This window comes from Vigna unguiculata, chromosome 3, assembly GCF_004118075.2.
Source record: "Vigna unguiculata cultivar IT97K-499-35 chromosome 3, ASM411807v1, whole genome shotgun sequence".
NCBI classification, from domain to species: domain Eukaryota; kingdom Viridiplantae; phylum Streptophyta; class Magnoliopsida; order Fabales; family Fabaceae; genus Vigna; species Vigna unguiculata.
The window spans coordinates 59,853,667-59,877,077 of NC_040281.1; the positions used below are offsets into that span (position 1 = coordinate 59,853,667).

Genomic DNA, 23,411 nt, shown 5'->3' on the forward strand with positions numbered 1-23,411 from the left:
CCCTAATGGGAAAGCAACCTTTTTTTTTCACTTTAAATTAAAAAATAGGAAGCAAGGGAGAAAATAAAAAAAAAAGATATGATGAGGAGATATTTTAGAATTAGAAGGAGTGGAAAAAGGAAAGGAAAGTAAGTAATTATGATTAGGTTGTACATGATGATGCTCTTTTCTATCCATTTGTCAACATAGTATGATTCACAGCGTGTGAATCATGGGATTCTGTCATGGATTTTCCACAACAATTAGACATGAATCTGTTAAAGCAAATCTAGTTTATTTACAATGGAGGCACAAAAAAGTCAAAAAAAGAGGAGAAGGAATTTATTTTAATTGCTGGGGCATCCCATAACTTTTCTTGTCTCCAATTTGCCTGCAAGCTGGAATTAAGTGTTGCAACATAATTATGCACCCTGCCAACAAATTATTAGTTACTTACTTCTAAACCATTATTTCTAATCACAACTTTTGTCTCTCAACTCTTGAAACAAAATTTTAGTTTTGATATTAAAGAACACGAAGGCAACAACATAAGTAAGTATTGGATCTTGTCTGGTTTAAAATGTGAATAAAAAGCCTCATTTTATGAGATTTAGATTAGTTAATTAAATGATAAGAATGACAACTGGATGATCAGGTTTTGCTTTAATTTGTAGATGAAGTCATTGCTTTATACTTTTGTGACATGACAACAAAGGCCCTCGTGGGTCTATCTGAATGAAAAAGTCAAAAATTATTCCTATGCGAGAACGACAAAATATAAGCCAACCCTCATAGTTTTGAGTTGATGTGACTCAAGGAAAAAATGGTTTATGTGATATGATATTCCTTCTCATATCCACCATTCCAACTCACTGTCAAATTCGTCTTTTGCTTTCTCCAAAACAAGCTACTTAATTAGTGGCTTATTATAAAGTCACCAGTACTAATTTATTCCAATGTTTTACCATTATTCTATTTTAAGAATCGACTACATATTTAAAAGGGGTTCTAACAAATATCCAAAACATTCCTCTTATGTATATATTTATGTAACAAAAACTCACGTATACATTACCAACCACCTTTTAATAGAGTTTTGATTTTTCTTCCTTAAGTATGTCGAATTGTTGTAATGCTCGTGTTCTTCTTGTTCTTTTTTTTTGTTTGATTTTTTGTGTGAATTTGATTTAAGACGGCATCATATATGAATATATCTAATAATTAGAAAATCAGGCACTCGTGTTTGTGAAAATTTCCTTTTTTTTGAATAAAATTTTATTTAATAGATAAAAAAACTTCAAACCATATACATAATTCTGAAATAGGACAGAAATGTTTGTAAAAATTCTACATGATTAAAAATGTTAATTTTTCATTATAATCTCTTCTTTTTAGACACCAAAAGTATGCAAATTGTGCTTTAACACGTCGAACTAAAGGATTGGGGTATATATATAATATCGTAAAATTTTCAATATATTATAATTATTTGTTAATATTCCATCTTTGTGTTGCATATTGTTTGGTGTTTTACTTATTATATATATACTCCCACTTGCAAGGTGTGAGCCTAAATCTCTGAATAGTACGTTTTTTTTTTCGGATTTATTAATAATTTTACCCTGGCTTGAAAGATAAAAAATGTCAAAATAAATCTGAAACTTCAAATTAAATTAAAGCACCTTCACAACAACTTGTGCTTTGGAGTATAGTGGTGTGGTAAGTCTTCACAAAAAGTGAGAGACGTAGAATCTGTCTACAAGTAACTTAAAATCAACGACTAGGTTCATTATTATGAACCCTATATTATTTTTTATGTAGTGCCTTGTGTCTCTATTTGTTTATCTTCTTCTTGTACAATATCTAGCAGCTTAAGTTACCAACATCCATGAACATATTACAAAGGCAAAATCTTGCAGATAATTAAGAGTATTGTTTCATTTCAATTTTAGGTTATCATATCTATCTACCTTGATTATCGCATGCAACTTGGGCACAATTATGCTCATTATCTTTGAATCACACACACATATATTTGGAAATAATTAATGCAAAAACAAAATTATATAAAGAAATTAATACAGAATCGTTACACATTTAATGGAGGACCAGAACTCCTTAGAACATCTTCAACACATTTTCTCCACACTAGCAGGTTTAGTGACAGAATGTGAGAGACAATAAGACTGTGCCAACCTAATCTATCTAAAGTACATAGCATAATATAGATCAAAGTGATGCTGAATTCAATACTCCACCTTAATTTCTCTAGCAAAAACATACAAAACTCATTTTGGTTTCGATCATCATTGTATGTACACCAGTCCCTACCCATTTAATTGAAAAATATTCCCTCCATAACACTTTTAGTTTTTTTTTTTTTTTTTCTGATTTCATTGGGGGAATATTTAAAACGCTGGATGTAATTGTTTGTGGAAGATTTTCTGGCCGGGTGATAGAATCATTCTTGGATCAAACTGATGTTTTCTTTCTAAGAATTTCATCCATTTGGCACCGAAATGGTTTGTCCAATCTTCCTGTGTGCTGTGATTAGGAAGATATTGCTTAACCTTAATTCCAGTTTCCCTACAGAACTCCAAAATTTCTCTGTTTTGAGCATCATGTGCCTTCCAAGAATCAAACCCACTTGAGTGCAAAAATCCAACAGTGTAGAAAACATCCTCGTCTGGTATAGATGCTGACATCCTATCGTCCCATCTGGAATTATATTTCATAGTATTATTATTAGTGACTGTTCTCTTCTGAATTTCATTCAAAAAATAAATAAAATTGCATCATTCAAAGCTTACTTGTTTCTATTCATAGGGTAAACCAGCACCGGTCCAGAGGAGATGTTTCTTTTAAGAATTATACCTCTGAATACTCCTGAGTTAAAATCCAAGATTTGAGATTTTGGTATAAACAAATTAAGCCACGGGTGAGGAACCTCCCACAGTCCTTGTGAGTGAAGCTTCAACTCTCCACTTCGGACTCTATTCAAGAACTCAACGTAGGAGACATTTTTCTCATAATAAAATCCGGGGATATAGGCCAGCCCTTGGAGCAAAACTTGAATTTCCTAGAGACAAAGAAAAACATTATTACTACCATTTATTAAATAAGTGTTGCTGTAAGTATATCTTGTGTATAAAGATTTAGCATCTTGGTTATGAAGGTGTAATCCAAGAATGACAGCACCATATATATGTAGGCATTTGCTTTTGACTAGTTGGGACAGTGGGGTTATTTTTTTTGAAAAGAAATATGATCTAACTAGAATGTGATATGACCAGAGAGGATACCTTGTCGACATTTTTCTCGGTTTGGTCGTCATAATATTTGGCCACTTCAAGACAGTAGAGGATGCTATGTTCAGTTATTAAAGAAGCTATTCTGGGATGGTCAGATAGAGGGAAGAAAGAGGATCTCCAATTATTTATGGGGCCATGGTTCATTAGCAGCATCCCTTCCAGAAAATCCAATGCATTCTTTTGTTTCCTTCCATTGATTGAGATTAATCGTTCCTGGTCTTCGGTAAAAGCAGAAAAGTCACTATAAAGTACTCTGACCCACTTAACCTGCATGCCAACAAAAAAATTCACCATTAACACTCTCTTAATTATACCACTATACAATATAATAAATCAAATAAATGAGAGAGAGACACGTATATATTTATGTATGTTTGAATATTAATGGATGTGCACGAGCTCACACACCGCTAGTCCAATCAAAATTGGAAAGATAAACAAAAGAATACGGCTGTAACATGTGGTGGCTATAAAATATCCGCATTCATGTGTTATAGCTTTAATGTCTCATGGAATGAATGTATCTTGAAAGTCTTTTCAGAGAGAGCACTCGTTGTTTGGTTTGATAAAAGTAGATAAGGTTTTAATCAAGTCATGGAAAAAAGAATGTGTTCATAATACTCGAGTTTTTCTAATTCTATTGGTTCATAGCTTGAGATCTAAGACTGTTTTTTCAAACTCGTATTATGTATACTATGTGTGCTTTCAATTTCAAATCCACATTAAGTGGTTCAAACTCTTACGTACGCATAACTCGTCTTGTTTTGATTTGTGTATGTTTTTATCATGGATGACTAATACATCAACATAAGATGAAATGCACAACTGCCACTATTCACCCTTAAAAAAATGACAATTCGATTTGGCGTCACTATGAATTGGTGGTGGAAAAGCTACGAGACAAAATTCTAGTCAATTCTTATGAACGTACCCTTTTGGGTGCTGCCTCAAGAGCAATTCTCGCCCTTGCTATCACTCCAAATTGTCCCAAGCCTCCAAGAACCGCGTTGAATAACTCCAAGTTCTTCTGGGTGGAGCAGGTTACGAACTCTCCTTTTCCTGTAACCAAGTACACGACAAAAATTGTTTCATAAATTGCTCGATTAATTAAATGCATGCATGCATCAATTGTGAGGGTAACATTTTCCATAGGTTGGTAATGAAGTCTTTTCATATGAATGAATTGACCAGTAATATAAACGTTTTGACCAACATAATAAAGTTAATTCAAAACTATGACCGTGGACCTGGTTACTAATTAACCCATCGCTCACCAATTTTGTAGACAATGACCATTCCTGTTCTAGAGTTCACCAACCACATTAACTGGATTTATAAGACGTGTTCAACAAACCATATCTTATACATTTAGCAGAACATCCACGACGACACACCATGTCATATCATAAGAGACAAAATGGAAACAGCTCAAGAAGACTTCACCTTTCTCTTTTTTTCAAAGTTTCGACACGAACACGTTCTCTCAAGAAAACCAGGCAATAGAAATTTGAAAAACTTAAATACAATGACAGGTACGGTCGCCATTGTCTCTGATTCTGGCCACTAAAATGAAAACAGTAATAGTTACTGAAGTAGGAGAAATTGCGGAGGAACTGCATACCTGTGATAACATCCATTTCATGAACGTTGCTGATTTGAGGTCCATAGCGGAAACTCTGGCCACTGATTCCAGCGTTGGAAAGTGTTCCTCCCACGGTCAAGTACAAATAATCAGTCCAAGAAACGGGTGCAAGTCCATGTTGTAGTGAGGCATGTAGCACATCAATCCAGAGTTGTTCCCCTCCGACATCAGCATAGTGACCTATGAAAGGGTCCTTAGAGACACTGATCGAAACCCCATTTCTTTGTTTTCTGAGGGTGGCCATGTCAACCACTACCCCATCACGAGCCATGGCTTGTCCTCGGGTGGAGTGGCCTTGGCCCCTCGCTGCTATGTGAAAGGGGACAAAGCTATTGTACGAGGATTTTATCAAGGTGGCTATGTCATCTATGGAAGATGGATGAAACACGGCTGCTGGGAGCTCATGCACGATATGGCCATAGTCCGTAGAGGCCATTTGAATGGTTTCAGGGTCATTATGAAGCTTATGGAATATTTTTTCAGTGTCAAGATCTGGGAGAATCGGAGCTTTCCGTTGCTCGGTTTTGCCCACTGTGTATATCAAACGGGTTATGGTTACTAGAAGTAGTATGAAGCAGGTTGAAGAAGGGTAATTCAGACCCATTTTTGGAGAGAGAGAGAGTACTATAGTTGTGTAGAAGAAGAAGAAGAAGATAATTAGAAGAAAAGTTTGGTGTTGTGGTGTGGTGTGGTAGTGGGTGAAGGGAGGTGCTATAAATAGAATGAGGGAGCTTGCATGAGAAAAAGAGGGTTTGGGAATAGAAAAATGGTTTTGCACACTTATTGGGGCTGTATACATATCGGGATGGATCGTGGAAGACAGAAATAAGAAAGAAAGTGAGAAAAAGTGTACACGTAAGAAGTGATGTGATCTAGAAGAAAGAAAAATAAAGTATAAAAATAGTGGTAAGGTGAGTGCGAAAAAGGTGAAAAATATTAAGGATATGTGAAGGGAAATTACAAATTATATTGCGCAGAGAATGGGGTGGCAAAGTGTCAAATTCAAAGGTATATATATGATGGAAATGGAAGCGGATAATAGAGTGTGAAGGTTCATGTGAATTGTGGGGAAACTACTAAAAGGAAAACAATTAATTAACATTTGCGTACGTGCTTCTTGTGATTGTGAATGAATGATGATGTATCACGAAGATTCCCAGCAATGGAACATTTGAACCCACAGATTTCTACCATTTTTGTGGGCTTTACCGGGACCAGAATCGGATTAGTGAAATCTGGCCGTTGATATCCAACATTGGTCAAGTTTGGTCGAGTAATATATATATATTATTAAATTACTTACCCCACACCACACCACACATTCCATTTTTCTTTTTTATTACCACTTGGTATTGGTGTATTTCCTATTTTAAGGATGAAAGTGAGTCAAAAATAGGTAATTATCAAAAGGATCTCTTAAGATATGTTTTGGGGATGAGAGAAACTAATTTGCATCCAACTTTTGTGGGTGGTGGAGGGGTAATAACAATGGGAACGGAGGGAGACATGACACCGGATTTTCTTCAGGCCAAGATTTTGTCTGTGACCATCTAAACCAACATGTAATCAATGAAAAGTCAAGCAGGGAAATGAAACTATAATTATACCCACCAATGTGTTTTTCTCACTACAGTTCCACATTTTATTTCTTCACACCCAACTCAAATTTACTTTGTCCCATTCCGTGCCATTATTAATTGCTAATTAAGAACAATGTTCATTATCATTAATAATTAGTTGGCCCCCTCTCTAAATATACGTAACTCACCAATTCTTCTTCTGCTGTCTTCTACATTATGTTATATATATGTGTGTAAAAAAATACTACAATCCCTCACATGCATCGTATAAAAGTAATAAAAATATGAGAAGAAAATAACGGCATGCCATGCACATGCATGATATCGCTAGTAATTTATATATATATATATATATATATATATATATATATATATATATATATATATATATATATATATATATATATGATAAGAGAAGGGGACAAAAGTAAATACTGTGTTGACAGAATGTCAGAATACTATGAACCATATATAAAGTATATATTATGTATGCATCAGATTGGTCTTTGTTGATTAGTAGCTATAAATTGAACAAATTAAACAAAGACAAATAAGAGATCTGAGTTCCTAAACAAAGACTTGTATAAGGAAATTTGACTAACAACTAAAGGGTGTTGAATGAACAATCTCTGACTTGTAGATCACGCAGGTAAGAGGAGCTATCAGCTGATAACAAGACCTTCCACCATGCAAGTCTCTGTGGAACCATATTCTACTAATGCTTCCTATTCAAGATTGTAATCTTTGACGATGAATGCTACATGCATGACTAATAACCAAAAAATAACAACTCATACGCATACGCACATTCCTGAATCGATCAAAGTACACAACTTTTTTCATCATGTTCAAACAGTAGTAGTAGTTACTAACTAGTTAGGTTCTACCTAATAAAAGGAAAGAGTGAAAAGAAAGAGTTGGTGTTGGTATACATAATAAAAACCTACTGTTTTTTTTAACACATATGGTATATATCAGAATTTTATATGGTACAATCTTTTGCATCTTTTTGAAATGTTTGGTGAAATTGATAAAGAAGTTAACGAGAATTGCAATATCCTTACTTTAACACGGTTTTTTGTCGTACTATGAGTGATGAGAATATGCAAGGAAGCTAAGGTTTGTGATAGATCCTTGTAAAGGCATATGACACATATCTTCACAGATTATACATAGACAAATATGAAAAGGGGAGAGGGGGCTGTCCCTTGTCGTTTTGTTCAAAGTGGTTTTTAAATTTTACCAGTTGTTGTTTTGCGGGTTCAGTAGAAACAAAGACACAAGTTTTGGTATGGCAGTTAATGCTAATAGAAGGAATGAAACAAAGTAAGACAATGCCGTGCACTGCAATGGGAAGTAGAGGGGGGACTGTTTCTTAGATATTCAAGATCTTCTTTGGGATCTATCGCGTGGTCCCAAAAACAAACGCAACGAGAAAACAATAGCATTTCAAACAAAAATATATTCATTTCACATTTGCAAACATATCATCTCATAGATTCTGAATCCTGCTTCGAACCAACCTTATCATCAAAATCGTATCTTCTTCCACACAACCACTCAATCGGTTAATCGCTCACTCAATTTTTTTTTCTGATGACCCATACAAAGGTAAAAAAATCAAAACAAATCATAACACAGTGTCAACTTTCTACATATATATAAATATAATCAAACTTGTTGCAGTAAACTTCGTCTGATATTGGATTTGTTTCTTTTGAACAAGCTCTTAAAATTTGAGTTTTATATGCATAGGACAAAAGGTAGTTCAAAGAAACGTTCTCATTGAAATAGTTGATAAAATTTACATCTAAGTTCTGGTAAGAAAAATCATCATACAAAATATGATATATATGTATACTGGAGGGAGGGAGGGACCTACTATATTCTCATTTCTTGCACATGTTACTTTCAATTTTTATTTTGGATAGATTATGAAAATAGAAAAACAAAAAGCTGGTAGTAGTAGTAGTGCACGTACTACATGGTGCAATTTTGTATCAAATATATATATATATATATATATATATATATATATATATATATATATATATATATATATATATATATATATATATATATATATCATATGGACTCACTCCATAACTCATTATAAAGTTGTTGGAAAAAAAAAACATAGATATAAGTCAATACTTATACACCAAAGTCGGCACAATATCTATTTATTGTAATTAGATTTCACTTTCTTGTCAAGAATATTGCAGAGTTAGTGCGATATATTCACTCAAAAATTATAAATTTGATAGCACTTTTAGGGTTAGAGTATTTTTTGATATGATAACGTCTTAAATCAGTTTTCCTTGACAGGGTGTTTAGAAGTTTATCGTTCATATTGAGTTACATATTTATCTTATTTTTATATATTCAATAATCTTGAATTTTTTTAATTTTAGTTTTAAATTTAATAAACACTGAAAAAAAAAATATTGATGTTTCAAACAATTCTATTGTATGGTGATAGTTTTATAGGATATGAATTCTCCAAGATTTGGTTTATCTACCTTTCTCTTCTCTTAATAAGATTTTGTCTAGTTCCCATGATTTCTTGTATCTTTTCTCTTTTTCATACACTTTTTCATGTGCTTTTTGCACATTAAAAAAGAGTTCTCTTGATCGCTTATTTTATTCGATGCATTCCTTTTATATGTATTTTAAAGGAAAGGAGTCTCGTGTTTTTAAAAAATATATAATCTTAATTCACAATTATTATTATTATGATAAATATAAAATATAATTTATATATTTAAATAATTATTTATTATAATTTTTGTTAGGTTTACATAGGGTTTTACTCTTGAAGAGATACAAAATCAATGAGACCGGAGTCCAATCACATAAAGTATTGACACGACTCTCAATCTAAAACTTTAAGACAATGGAATGGATTTATGAGTCTTTATCCTTATATAATATTCTACTTTCTCATTTTTAACCCATATGAGACTTAGACTCATACTTGAATACTCAACAATCTTATCTTATAATATCATTTATATGTTTAAAATTTGTTATCTTATTGATCATATAAACAAAAATAATAGAAAAAAAAATTGTATATGGTGGATTTTTGAAGCTGTTATAAATCACATCAATTATAACCATTGTTATAATCTATAACTATATTTAATGAGGATTATATTTTTTGTGTATACATCTCATAATTTCAATTTTACATTATAATTATTTGTAAAATTTTTAAAAGTTAACAGTTATTTATTTTTACATGTTTTCTATAAGCTATAAAATTGTCAATCTTCTCTCCTTTCTTTTCCTATTCATCAATAATTATTTTTTAATATTTTTTCCATTTATTTCACTTTTATTAATAAATATAAATTTATTTTATATATTAATTTAATAACATTATAATATTATTACCTATTAATATAATATTATATATATTTAAAAAATACATACACGTTGACGATAATCCTAATGTTTGGACTAGTTTTTATAATAACAATGTTATTTATACATTAACAATTGTTATTATGCATTAATTAATGGAGAAAGATTTTTCAAGCAGAGCAAGAGGTTTCAAGTGTAATAATTTTTTTATGCGTAATTACATTAATAATCAAAATAAAAAAATCTTTGTGCTCCACATATGCCCTGCTTGGCAATGGGAGTACTTCTAATAGATATTACGCATAGAGGCATTTGGTTTAATTTAATGAATTTCATTACAGATTCGTAATATGTCAAAAGTCAATACTAATACTTTTTAATCTTTCTTTTTCGATGCCATCATCAATACATTTACATTTTTTTTTTACTTTAGCAGTTTTCAGGTCATATTTGGTTAGTTTTGTAGTTTTTCTTAATTTAAATAAGATTAAATATCTTTTTTTTCTTGATTTTTTCTAAAAATTAAAATTAGTCAATTTTTAAAATTTTAGACCAATTTAGTTTTCAATATTTAAAAATGTATAAATTTAATATCTTTAACCAAATTTTATTGAAAATAATACTAAATTCACGTAATTTTAAAATTGAGAACTAAAGTGGATTAACATTTCAAATATAGACTAATTATAATTTTTACTAAATTAACAAAAAGACATATTTAATCCTTTAAATAAAAACTTAAACTCAAATCACATAAACCACTTATCACACATGGATTTTTCTTTTTCTTTTGTCAATTCAAAGGCCAATCAAAGTATTGTGGTGGGAGAAGATGAATATCAATTATTGCCTCTTGTTGGAGTTTGGACCGTGTCTCAGTCTTAGTATATTTGATCATCCTCTCATACTAGTTTGGTAAGCTATTGCCGCCTCATCAACTAGTTAATCAGACCCAAACTTCCTGGGTGGGCTCCTCCTTTTTTTCTTTAATTCAATAGAAGAAATTAAACCCACAATCTCTTCCACCATTCTTTTTAACCCAAGACAATATAAATATCAAGTACATGAAAATATATATATATATATATATATATATATATATATATATATATATATATTAAGACTAAGTGTTTGCCTTCCCTCTGTGTGGTTGAAAATAAATAATTTCAAACTAGTAGAATATAATGAAAGTATATTTTCATACATTTGGAAAGTTATACATGAAAAGAATTTTTTAAAATTTATGATAATTGAAATTGGATATTAGGAGTTTTCAATAACTCCCAAAATAATTAATTTATATATTCTTATAAGAATAATCTACCTTTTTGCATTTTTTATTTGTTAATTAAATAATTTCTAATTTTCAAAAAATATTAAATATAAACCCAAAGACATCTATAAAAAAGTAACTGTCTTAACAGGTAACATATTGCTCACAAATATAATTATTTGATATATAAAATTAGACTATGACGCTAATTCATTGCCGAGTAAAGATTGAATAGACTTTTAGAAGTGATTTATCAGTTAAACTACATTTGATTAAATTAAAATTTTAAATTATTTGAACTACTATTTATTTTAAAGCACATCTTCTAATCTCATAAATTGTAATTCAGTTCAGTTTAGAAGCAGTTCCTTTTTCAGAAACTGAATTGAAATAACAATTGGGTGTGTAATTTTTAAAAATAATTTAGAATTTTCTATACACGGATTAATTTGGTTAATCCCGTTTTAAATGTTAATTGTTCTTGAGTGTTGAAAGTGAGATATTATCTCAAAAAGAATGTTTGAAGAGATGGAATTTGTTTAAGATTGATTCATGCACATGCATGGAAACTAATGCACCTAATGTAATGATTAGAGCTGAATTTGAGTATGTTAATGAGTATTGGACACTATGATTATCAGTGACCAGTTCGGTGTCTCTTTAAGCAAGCATCCACTTTTAAACTCACAATTTTCTTGCTTCCAATTCACTCTTTTGGGATCGGATATTAATAACATACAAAACACCAAATCAATAAGGTCATATTCTTCCATGCCTAAGGGCCCTGCCATTGAATTTTCTACCCAGCCAATTCATAATAAACTCAACTACTTAACTCGTGCATGCATCCATATAACACACAAAAAAGGTGCTGCACTCTACATTATATGTATGTATGTACGTGAATGGAACATCTATCATGAAATTTGTAAAAGTTGATATCACAGACAAAAATAATCTCCAAACAACCACCGTGTTGGATATCAAACCCTAACTTTGAGAAATGTTTATACAGTTTTCATGTAATGAGAAATGAAGAGGAAGCTTTGGTTCTATATAAAAAAAGTTATGTCGTACAATAAAACATCAACATACACTTAGAAGTTTTTATATTACATAAGATTTTTCTTTTAAATTTTTTAAATAAATTTACAAGAAAAGACTTTTTTCTGTCATATTTTCTAAGAATCTTAATTCGTAGGTACTTCCTTCGTGGGTAATTATTTCCTACAAAATTATAAAATTCGTAAGTATTTCCTACAAAAATTGTTGTAAAAAGTGTTTTATACAAAATATTTTGCAAAAAAATTAGTAACAATTTCTTACAAATTTTTTTTTTCACAATAAAATTTGTAAGTATTTTCTACGAAAAATTTTTTAAAACAAAATTTGTAAAAAATATAAATTTTTTAGTAGTGATAAATTGCTTCAATTTATTGACAAAAAAGTTGCCGTGTTTTTCTTTAACATACATATAAATGTCTATTTTTCTATTGGTCAATATAAGTGGGTGAAGAAAAGGGATGAGAGATGTAATATTAGAAAATTTTTAGTTAGAATGAAATATTGTATTTGGTGACAAGTCTTTATTTTATTTTTCTTATTATACATATTTTTTGAATATGGATTTGATAAGCCAATTGTTTCTTTCAATATATTTATATATTTGTTATTATTAATTAAAAGTATATATTTTCACTTGAGAAGAAACGGTTATATATCATTTGTATCTAGTTATACATATGGTGCACGACTCAAATAATTTTTGTTGCTCAATCTCATAATTTATATTGAGTGAGTCAAAATTTTATACAAATGTTAGGTTTATAGAAGGAGTTTCATGAGGTAATACAACACCAATAATATTTAAGTTCAACCACATAAGACATTGACATTACTCTCAATCCAAAATCTTAAGACAATAACGAATTTATGAGTCTTTATTCTTATATAGTGTTCTACTTTCTTATTTCTAACCAATATGAGACTTAGAATCACACTTAAATTCCTAACACCTATCTAACAGTCTTACATGAATCATTTTGTTATATCATTGAAGTCTATTTGGTCCTCTACCAAATTTTGCTATTTTTACACTCTTGTATCAAAATAATTTTTTTCCGATGTTCATATTTTGGTAGAAAAACCCTATTATTATAAGGAGTTTTATTGAGATTGAAATATCCATCTTTATTTTTCAATAATTATCTCGTTGAAAAAAAATATTTTTCACTCTTCTTCTCCCATATATACCCCTTAGAATACATACTTTCACAGCTAATATAGTCTATTTTCTTTTGATCAGGTCACCTTATTATTTCAAATTTCTTTAAAAGCCAAACATTTTTTACTCTCTCTCTTCACCTAATCTAGTTCATAAGCAACAAATAACAGTCTGTGACAATCTTCTCTCAATTATGTAATCCTGTCTTGAAAAATGAGCTTAAAATACGACAATGTTATAATGTCTCACTTTTGAAATTAAGATTTGGAGAATAAAATTATGGTCACGCACCAACATTAAAAACATGCATCAAAGTAAACCATAGCTGTCGGCAATTACTAGTTGTTTAGCAAGTTGTTTTTAAGTAATCCATGCACAACTGAAGAGGCTACTTGTTACAAATTTTGTATTGAAATCTACATAGATTTTAGGTGACTGTAGAAAAAAAATATATTATTTTTCTAAGTATATCAAAATAAATATAAGACTTTCAACTTACTACTTAAGATTTCTAACATTTTTCAACTTTATTTAATTAACTGAATATTTTGTCACATTTTACATTTATTTTTCTCCGATATTTCTCTTCTTTCATTGTCTAACAATAAGCGAGTTCAAGTTCTTACTTGTTCTTAATTATTACAAACGCTCGGAAACCTAAAGCTATCAATTATAAGTATCCTCAAGCAAGATTTTAACTGAAGTTAAATTCTCAATCGAAAAGAACTATTAAAATCATTTACTTCTGTTATAATTCTCAATTGTATTTATATTAATATAAATTAATATAATATATTGTAAAATAAATTAATTTAAGATTTAATTTTCAACTTAACTTAGAAGTTCTATTAAAAGAAATAGAAATATGAAATTGTTAATCCATGTACATCTTGAATAAAAACATTTAATATATTTAACTTGTATCGATTGAATTGATAAAATGTTTATTATCAATAAGATGGCAAGTAAAAACCAACTGTCTCTTCTTTAATAACATATTAAGATTAAACAACTCAAACTCAAATTTTAAAATAATATTATAATCTACCAAAACAATTACTTTTGGTTGGACCTAACAAATAGGAGTGTGAAAGTGAATCAACTTGACTCATATCGACTCACTACGAGTTGAATTGAAAATAACTAGTTTAATTTGATTCACTCTTTGGTGAGTCAAAAGTTTACAATTCGGTCTGAATTATTATGAGTTGGTAGGTTAGTGGATTGACTCACTTATGAATTTCTTTTTACAAATTATTTTATATATTTATTGCATTATAACAGTGGGATCAAAATTTATATAATTCTCGAAATAATATCATAACAAGAGTTAAAGATCGAAGTATCAAATATATAACTTGATAAACAAATTAATTAAACATTCAAATTATTCAAATATTATTGAGCAACATTCTAACATTAGAAAATATGAAATTGTATCAATCGACTTTCAACCCGGCTCGAATCCGTGAAATAAGTGAACTAAATTCAATTTAACTCATTAGAATTTATCTCAATCCAATTCAACTAGAACCCTTGATGAACCAGATTAACTCACATGTTAAAACATATTTTGACATTTCTAGTAAAAGAAAAAAATTATTGTTAAACTGATCACATGTTTAATAACCATATCTCATGTTGAAGATTTTTTATCCTTAATGTCAAGATATGTTAAAAATCGTAGGTCTGGCAGTAAAATCACAAAAATAAAATATATAAATTGTGGGAGAGTTTTTGATGTTAAACTTTTACTTAAATTGAAATTCAAGGAATGTTTAATTTTTTAAAGCAAATAAAAATATTATAATACGTTAATGCGTTGATTTGGCATTCTTTGTATTAATTAGCTATTTAAACCGGTTTGAATAAATTCATTATTTAATCTAATAATATTTTTAATATTATTAGACTAACTAAATTTATATTTTCTGCAAAAAATATTTTTTAAAAGTTTTATTTTTAAGAATAGATTATATTAATTAATATTTAAAAAAATATTTAATTTACTACAAGAAAAAATTATTTTAACATAAGTTTGTTTTTAAATTACTGAGGATTAAACGAAGTTTTTACAACTCTAGAATGTGAGTTTTACGAATCTAGAAAACATCAATGATGTTTTTTATCTTTTTGTATTTATCGAAGATTTTAAAATATCTTAAATTAATAATAAGTATGTTATTAGTGATTAATAATTTTAATGAGAGCTTTAAGTTTAGTAGAGAGAAGCATGACCTAATAATTTATATAAGATTGTAAAATATTAGATAGGATGGGATGCAATGTAATAAAATAATTGAAGTGAATCTATTTATAGATATAATGAGTTAGGTTTATAAATGTGGTTGAAAGAGTAGTTAAAATTTTGGAGGAAGATAAAAAAGGAAAGTAATGAGTCAGTTGTCTTTGGAATTTTGCGGCAGAAAACGTACAAGTTCCGTCAGAAAACTTTAGTATATAACTTTATTCAAAGTCCAAAAGCTTACGGTAAACGATTAGAGACGGTAAAATGTCTACATAATTCATTATTCTATGGTCAAAAACATGAAAGGTAAGTTTTATGATGTGGAATTTAAACTGAATTTGATAAAGAAGAAGAATTTGAAGAGAAAGATGTAATGTCAATTCGAAGGGAAAGGCTATATGTGGGTATCTGTTTCCCAGTGCCCTGCCTATTCCCTTCCCAACGACCAAAGGGTGACGAGTGAAATTTCCTAGTAGCATCCACCAACAGATCTTCTACCATTGCCAAGTCACATCACATTACCCTTCTACTATTCTTCTTCTCATCATATTTCGCACTTTCATCAATAAAAAAACATATTTATAATTCTTAAATTTGTGAATACGAAATTATATATATATTTTATTTAAAATTTGATATATTTAGGAGTTAAATATGTTTTTTATCTTTAAATTTACAGTGAAAATTAAAATTAGTCTCTTTTGAAAATTTTAGTCCAATTTAGTCATTCAACTTTAAAATTGTGTGAATTTAGTCATTTTAACCATATTTTGTTATGTTTATTTAACGTTTCAAACGAAATTTAAGATAACATTTGAGTTGTTTACACTGTTTGACACATTTTTGCATCAACTTTAGTTAAGAAATTATTATGAAAAACATTTAAAATGTTAAATAAATTTACTAAAATTTGGTTAAAACGACTAAATTCTCATAGTTCCAAAGTTGAGGAATTAAATTGGACCAAAATTTTAAAAAGAGACTAATTTCAATTTTTACTGAAAGTCAAGATACAAAAACATATTTAATTCTATATTTTAGTATTTGAACATTATAAATGAATAACTTTATATTTCAGATGAAATGAGATTGACATTTGAGTTCAAATGTGTCAAATGTTGTAAATAGAATGTCAATCTAAAATGCCATTTGACACATTAAAAAAACTTTAACTTAAATAGGTTGGTTAAGAGAAATGTATCTATTGATTTTTAAAGTCTGAGATCAAATTATAGAAATGGTGTTATATTTAAAAATACATTAATAGACATGGAGAAAATTTTTATGTTGGCTCAAACTAAAACATGGGTCTGGATCACCAATAAGTATCCATCAACAACATTCTTTTTATCGGATTGATGTTTGAGCCCAATTACATGTTTTTTCTCGATTTAAAAGTTTCAATTTTGGGTGGTTTATTATCTTTTGACTCATCATGATATAGCTTCTGTGATTGTCGTACGCTGGCACTGGCTAGAGGTGCACTACAACAAAAATCACTTTAGACAACAACATAAAATTATGATATAAATTATAAAAACCGTGGTTTAAAGATTAGACCACAATTTTTTAGGCGTGGTATAGGTGAGTGTAGCTATAGATAATAGACAACGGTTTGTAGTATGATAATATTTTTAAAACCGTTGCTTAAAATTCTCACAATAGACAACAATTTTACATGTTGATTTTATACCTTACCTATGTTTTTAGACCACATTTTTACTAGTTTTGTCCACATAGTTTAAAGCAACAATTACATAATCATGGACTTTCATGATATTTATACATCATTTATAAAAATGTTGTTTATTATATGTTTAGGCTACATTTATTTAGCCGTTATCTATTTTAGTGTGGTCTAAACTATAAATTGTTGTAGTGGTGGTATTATTTGTACACTCTAGTATTCACGTTGTTAGATTCCATTCATTGTTACTTGTAGTCTTGGTCTTGTTTACATCAAAAGTCTTGGAAAATTAGTTCTTTACATTATTTTTGCGTGTATTCGTGACTTCATATTTTGCAGGATAAATGATACTATTGGGGGAGGACGTTTAAGCTTTGTATTCAAAGCATAGTCATAAAGGATATGCTTTTTACTTGTAATCTTTATTTTTATTCTTTTATGATGATTGTGAGATATTACTCTATGTAGAGATTGATGAAGGAAAATCATAGCATTTTTTTTATTGTTTATGGGTTGAGGTAACCCAATTACCTCTTATTAATACATGTGTTCTTGCTGATAAAAAAAGAGAGTATAAGAAAAACGTATTTAACTTTAAATAAAAACTGATACTTTTATTAAATAATAATTTCGATTAAATCAATAATGTTTAGTTTTGTCAGGTTTTACAGAGGGGGTTTTACTGGAGAGAACAACACCAATGAGACCTGAGCCCAACCACATAAGACATTGACACCACTCTCAACCCAAAACCTTAAGGCAATGAGTTTATGGGTCTTTATTCTTATATAGTGCTCTACTTTCTCATTTCTGATCAATATGGGACTTAGACTCACACTTGGATTCCTAACAAGTTTATATACATACCTAAAAGGCACATCATTGATTCACGTAGATAGAAAGCTTTAGTTTCATGTAGCATGAGGTTGTCATTAGCAGCTGTCATAAGCTTGATGTTTTTTTGGCTAAACAAGATACGAAGCCTGGAAAGTGATAACCAAAATAACACAAACATTATATCAATACATTAATATATATTAATTAATATATAAAAATCTCAGCCCTTAAATTACTGATAGATGAACCTCTGAAATTGGTGACAGAGTAATGAACGGACCCATTCGCAGGAGGAGCCTAAGAGCTTGCCACCTTCCATACTTTTTCAACCACAAAATTGAGTGTAGCCTTTGGCTTTTTGTTTTAAATATATACCAAAGATCTAAAACTGTTGAAATACAGCAAAAAAGTTTGAACACAATCTCACTTTCCAATCACTCAAACATTTTCAACTGGACTTTAGAATCACTACATGCGTCTCAAAACTATTAGAGGCTGCAAACTATACAACAAAACCAAAGTGGTTGTCATTTTTTTTTTCTTCTTTTAAAGTTGGATGGAGCAAGTTAAAATTGAAGGTATCACATCAAATGTCTGAGTGTGGTAATTATTTTGTCGAGAGGGAGTACACTCTATTAGGTTAATGTGTAAAGAAAGTGGCATGAGAATATTTGTGGTAATCATCTCAAGAGATTCTAAAGACGATCTCGCATGCACGAGTGGAGAAAGATACAAAATTGATGCTATCATAATTAAGTAGGAGCAGAAACAAAAACCATGAACATTTTGCGTTTACTTCATTCTCGTAACTTTTTTTACATGTGAACATGGAGGGTTTTGAAAATACAAAAAAGAGGGTGCTGCATTCACATTGGTAACTATATATTGAGAAAGAAAGAAAGAAAGAAAGTATTTATGATGGTGGATTTTGCAGCACATGAAACTGTGGACCACGCTACTTATACATAGAGAATGGTGATGAAAAATATATGGTGGAGGACAGTGAGTTGCTAGCAAATCGATTCTTCAAGACTCATGCTAGATTTTCTAATTAATGTATACCACCTTTCATATGTCAAACTTCTTCATTTTTCACGTGATCACTATATATGTTTCCTTATCTTACCTTTTCTTTATCAAAACCACATATATATTCAGACAACCTTATTTCAATCAGACAACATAGTTGTCAAGAATATAAAGTTCTTGTTCGATATATATATATATATATATATATATATATATATATTAATTAAAAATTTCAAATTATTAGTTTCTGTAATTTTTTTATTTCACAATGTGAGAACAATTGCCAACGTGTAAGTATGGTTGATATTTCTAATTGAATTATTATTAATTTTTTATGAGTAAAATATTTTTTTGGTTCCTTAATTTTGAGTGAAAATTAAAATTAGTCTATTTTTGAAACTTTGACCTAATTTAGTTCTCAAGTTTATAAATACGTGAATTTAATCATTTTAACTAAATTTTTTGTGTTTATTTAACGTTTCAAACGTATTTTATAATAGTTTCTTAATTAATATGAAACATAAATATGTCAAACCATATTTTATGATAAGCAACTTCAATTTATAAAGTCAAGAAACTAAATTGAACCAAAATTTTGAAAATGAACTAATTTCAATATTCATCGAAAGTTAAAGATCAGTAATATATTTAAGCTTTTTTTTGTTTATTAAGTAGTCATGATTATCATATTTTTTTGATTGAGTTATTGTGGTTTAATTTTCCCATCAATGAGGTTATGTGTTTTTTTTTTCATCATCTTATTTACGTGTTAATTACAACATTTTTTTGGTTAATATAAAAAAAATGATATTACGTAAGAATAATTTTTATGTTTTCATTGATGATTACTTTTTCTTCATGAAGTGTATCATTGCAAACTTAGTTGAAAACTATAGGCATCCTATTGTTTTTCTCCAAACTTATTGAAGTTATAACTTGCGTATCTTTTTAAAGTTTATGTATTATGAATTGTGATTCTCTACAATTATGAAGAGTAGAGAAACTGAGCAAGATAAGATAACACTGATGATGAAAGATCGAGTCACTGTTCTTTTTGTCGATTGCATAAGTTGATAAGAATTTTGGCTACAAAAGGTATTGCATGTGATCAATCTTTATCAAACAGATGGCTGAATATGAAATGCGAGGCCAATAACTACATTTTCCTTTCAAAAAGATATCTTAAATCCTGCTAGAGATATCATAATTGCATTTACACGTTTTTTAATATCTTAATTATACTTTTAGGATATTTCACTGATAACATATATGATTTTTTTTCTATTAAATTACCATATATCTAGCTTTCACTCTTTTATATCAATTTCTTCTTCTAACTTTTAAATACTCAATATTGTTTTTCATTCGTTGTCTTCTTCTTTACACACGCTACAATTCGTAAGAACTTTTAATTTTATATAAGAATTAGAAGTTGAAAAAAAAATCACATCCATTGAAGTTGTTCTTCATTATTTCAAAACAACTTTCTTTTCTTCAATAAAATCAACTAATGAAAAACTACTACTCCCACCCTTGCAAATAAGATAACACAATGCTCTTCTTAAAGCTTTCATAGCCTATTGGAAGAAAATATCGTTCCCTCTAAAATTAAATATAAATAAAAAAATGTCTATGTTCTATAAATCTAAATATAAATGTTAAAAATAGGTTTTAAGTCTAACTTAACCTCACAAAATTAGCTTGTAAGATAAGGATTGCACCCACTTATATATTGTGAATTCACTTTATCCCTACTCGATGTGGGACTTCCAACACACTCCTTCACATTAGTGGGTGATAGGATAAGCTCTAAGTTGACTTTAATACCATGATAGAAATGAACTTTAAGCCTAACTCAACCCCACAAAGTCAGCTTGTAGAGTGAGGATTGCACCCCACTTATATATTGGTGAATTAGTTTTATCGCTAGTCAATGTGAGACTTTCAACAATAAATAAACTTTCATAAACTTAATCTTATTTGTCATTTGTTTTAAAACATATTTAAATTTCCACATCATGATTAAGATTAATTTAAAAAATATATTTATAATTAATAAGATTAAGAAAAGTTTATAAATAATTAAGTTATCGGCTAGAAAACATGCCTTCTCCCTATTAAAACGAATATATAAACTAAGATATTTATTAAATGAAAAGTGATACGTATATTGAAGTTGATTCTTTTTTCCATAAATTTCAACTAATAATATGAACAGCTTTTCTTTATGAATATTAGGACTTGTTCCTACCTAACCGATCCAATTGTTGGAATCCAACCATTTTCAAATTCTACCTTTTTAGGGTTTCGAGAGTATTTGAAGTCTTAGGTAAAAACTGTATTAGGGCTCTTGTTTGGTTTTCCACGTTATTTTTCGTAATGCTTGAGGCATGATTAAATATTATTCAATAAAGATTCATCTTGGAATTGCTTTTAAAGAGATTAGTCAACACTAGCTTACACATCATATCTAGTATGTTACGTACATTAGACTAATTCAATATGTTGAATTTATAAAATTTAAAAACTCACTTGAAATTTGTTCACTTTATATTTTTGCTTCCAAAATTACATTAGAACATATATAGTATGTTTGGGTGAATAAACACAAAATATTTATAGAAACATGATTTTATAAAAAAAATATTTAAAGTTGAAGTTGAAGTAATTAAAGTAATTTGTGTCCAAATGTTTTTATGTTAAAAAATAAGTTTGAGGTAAAACTTAATAGAAAACATTTATCAGAAAAAAGTTACCTTCTATTATTTCTTTAAATGAAGATTAGAATATCATATATCTTTATTAAAATAAAGTTTCATACAACAAATTCAATTTGAATACTTCCACACCTTAAAACCAAACATGAATAAAAAGTAGCTTGTGTTAGGTTAAAAATATACACAAAATCTTACACCAAATCTGTTTTCAAAGTAAAAATCTAAATATAATTTGAAGTGTATTAAAGTTGGAAGCCATCAGAGAATAAATACACAATGAACTTATTTTACTTTATTATTAAGAGGATATGACTTTTCAACATTGTAGTAGGAAAATGTGGAAAGATATTTTTTGCACCTTAGAGAAATTATATTGAAGGGGGTTAAAACTTGAATGATAAAGGTTCAATCTTTAGTTCTTGAAAATTAAAGAATGAGTTGTAGAGAAATGATGGTTTGATGGTTGAGCATAAAGCACATGAGATTTTGAGTGTGGGAGGGTGGTGAAAACATTTTTAAACCAAAGTGATTTTACATGAGAAAATTGAAAATGAAGATTTTTATGTTTTGAAAAGTTTAAATGAGTTAACTCTGGATAATATATAATTAACATTATAATAAGTTTTAAGAAAAAACTAATACATAGAGAATTACAACAAATAGTAGAGCGGTCAAAATGGGCCGCCTGACCCACCATGGGTTAGTCACTTAGTGGGCCAATTCAACCCGGCTCATTTATTAGTGAGCCAAAAAAATTTGAATCCAACCCGGTCCACCACGGGTTAGTGGGTTAAACGGGTTGGCTCACTAATTTACTTAATTAAAAACATATAATTTTTTTCTTAAGTCAGAAATTATATTTCGGATTAAAATTTAAATAAACTTGAATACAATCTCAATATAATTCAAAATGATGTTAAACTCCAATACAAACCAAAATAAATAAATAAAAATACAAATTACTATCTAAGATCAAAACATTTTTGTGACTTACCCAATCTTTTATTGAATGCAATATTTTTTTCAGCAAACTAATTATACTTTTATTAGTTGAAGCTAGGTTTCTATTTGTCAACCCATCAATGTGTTTGGTTTAAAAAATAGTTCAACCTTGCAAAATCCAACATAATGTGTGTCACCACGCGGGTTTGTGGGTCAACCCAACTTACCATAGGTTTAACTCGAATGAGCCGAGTTCTTGGTGGGCCGGGTCAAAAATTGATCCGTACTATAACTTGTAAAAAAATTTGAACCCAACTCAACCCAAACCCAGGGTGAGTCATATTGACCCATAAGTTTTGATCCACTTTGACAGCTCTACTGAATAGTCTATGTGAAACATAATTTTAATTTAAAAATCACATCACAATAATGTTTTTATTTATGAAAAACTGTGAGAAGAAACTTTGGTTTTAGATGGTATAAATCTTTCCATAAAAAGTAATATGGTAAGTCATATCCTATAACATGTGATTGGGATAAGTGGGCCAACTTTCATTAGTTTCTAAAATGATT

The 23,411-nt window shown here is 29.2% G+C and overlaps 1 protein-coding gene across 1 annotated transcript; it reads right to left on the reverse strand.

The window, feature by feature from the left end:
- Window positions 1-2,214: 2,214 nt before the first annotated feature.
- On the reverse strand, window positions 2,215-5,656 carry LOC114176603 (cytokinin dehydrogenase 3-like). Its single transcript, XM_028061686.1, has 5 exons — window positions 4,912-5,656; window positions 4,222-4,349; window positions 3,282-3,557; window positions 2,790-3,058; window positions 2,215-2,697 (listed from the first exon to the last, which is right to left on the reverse strand). Exons 1-5 carry the CDS (start codon window positions 5,534-5,536, stop codon window positions 2,388-2,390), a joined length of 1,608 nt encoding a protein of 535 aa, XP_027917487.1. The 5' UTR covers window positions 5,537-5,656; the 3' UTR covers window positions 2,215-2,387.
- Between the last annotated feature and the right edge of the window lie 17,755 nt (window positions 5,657-23,411).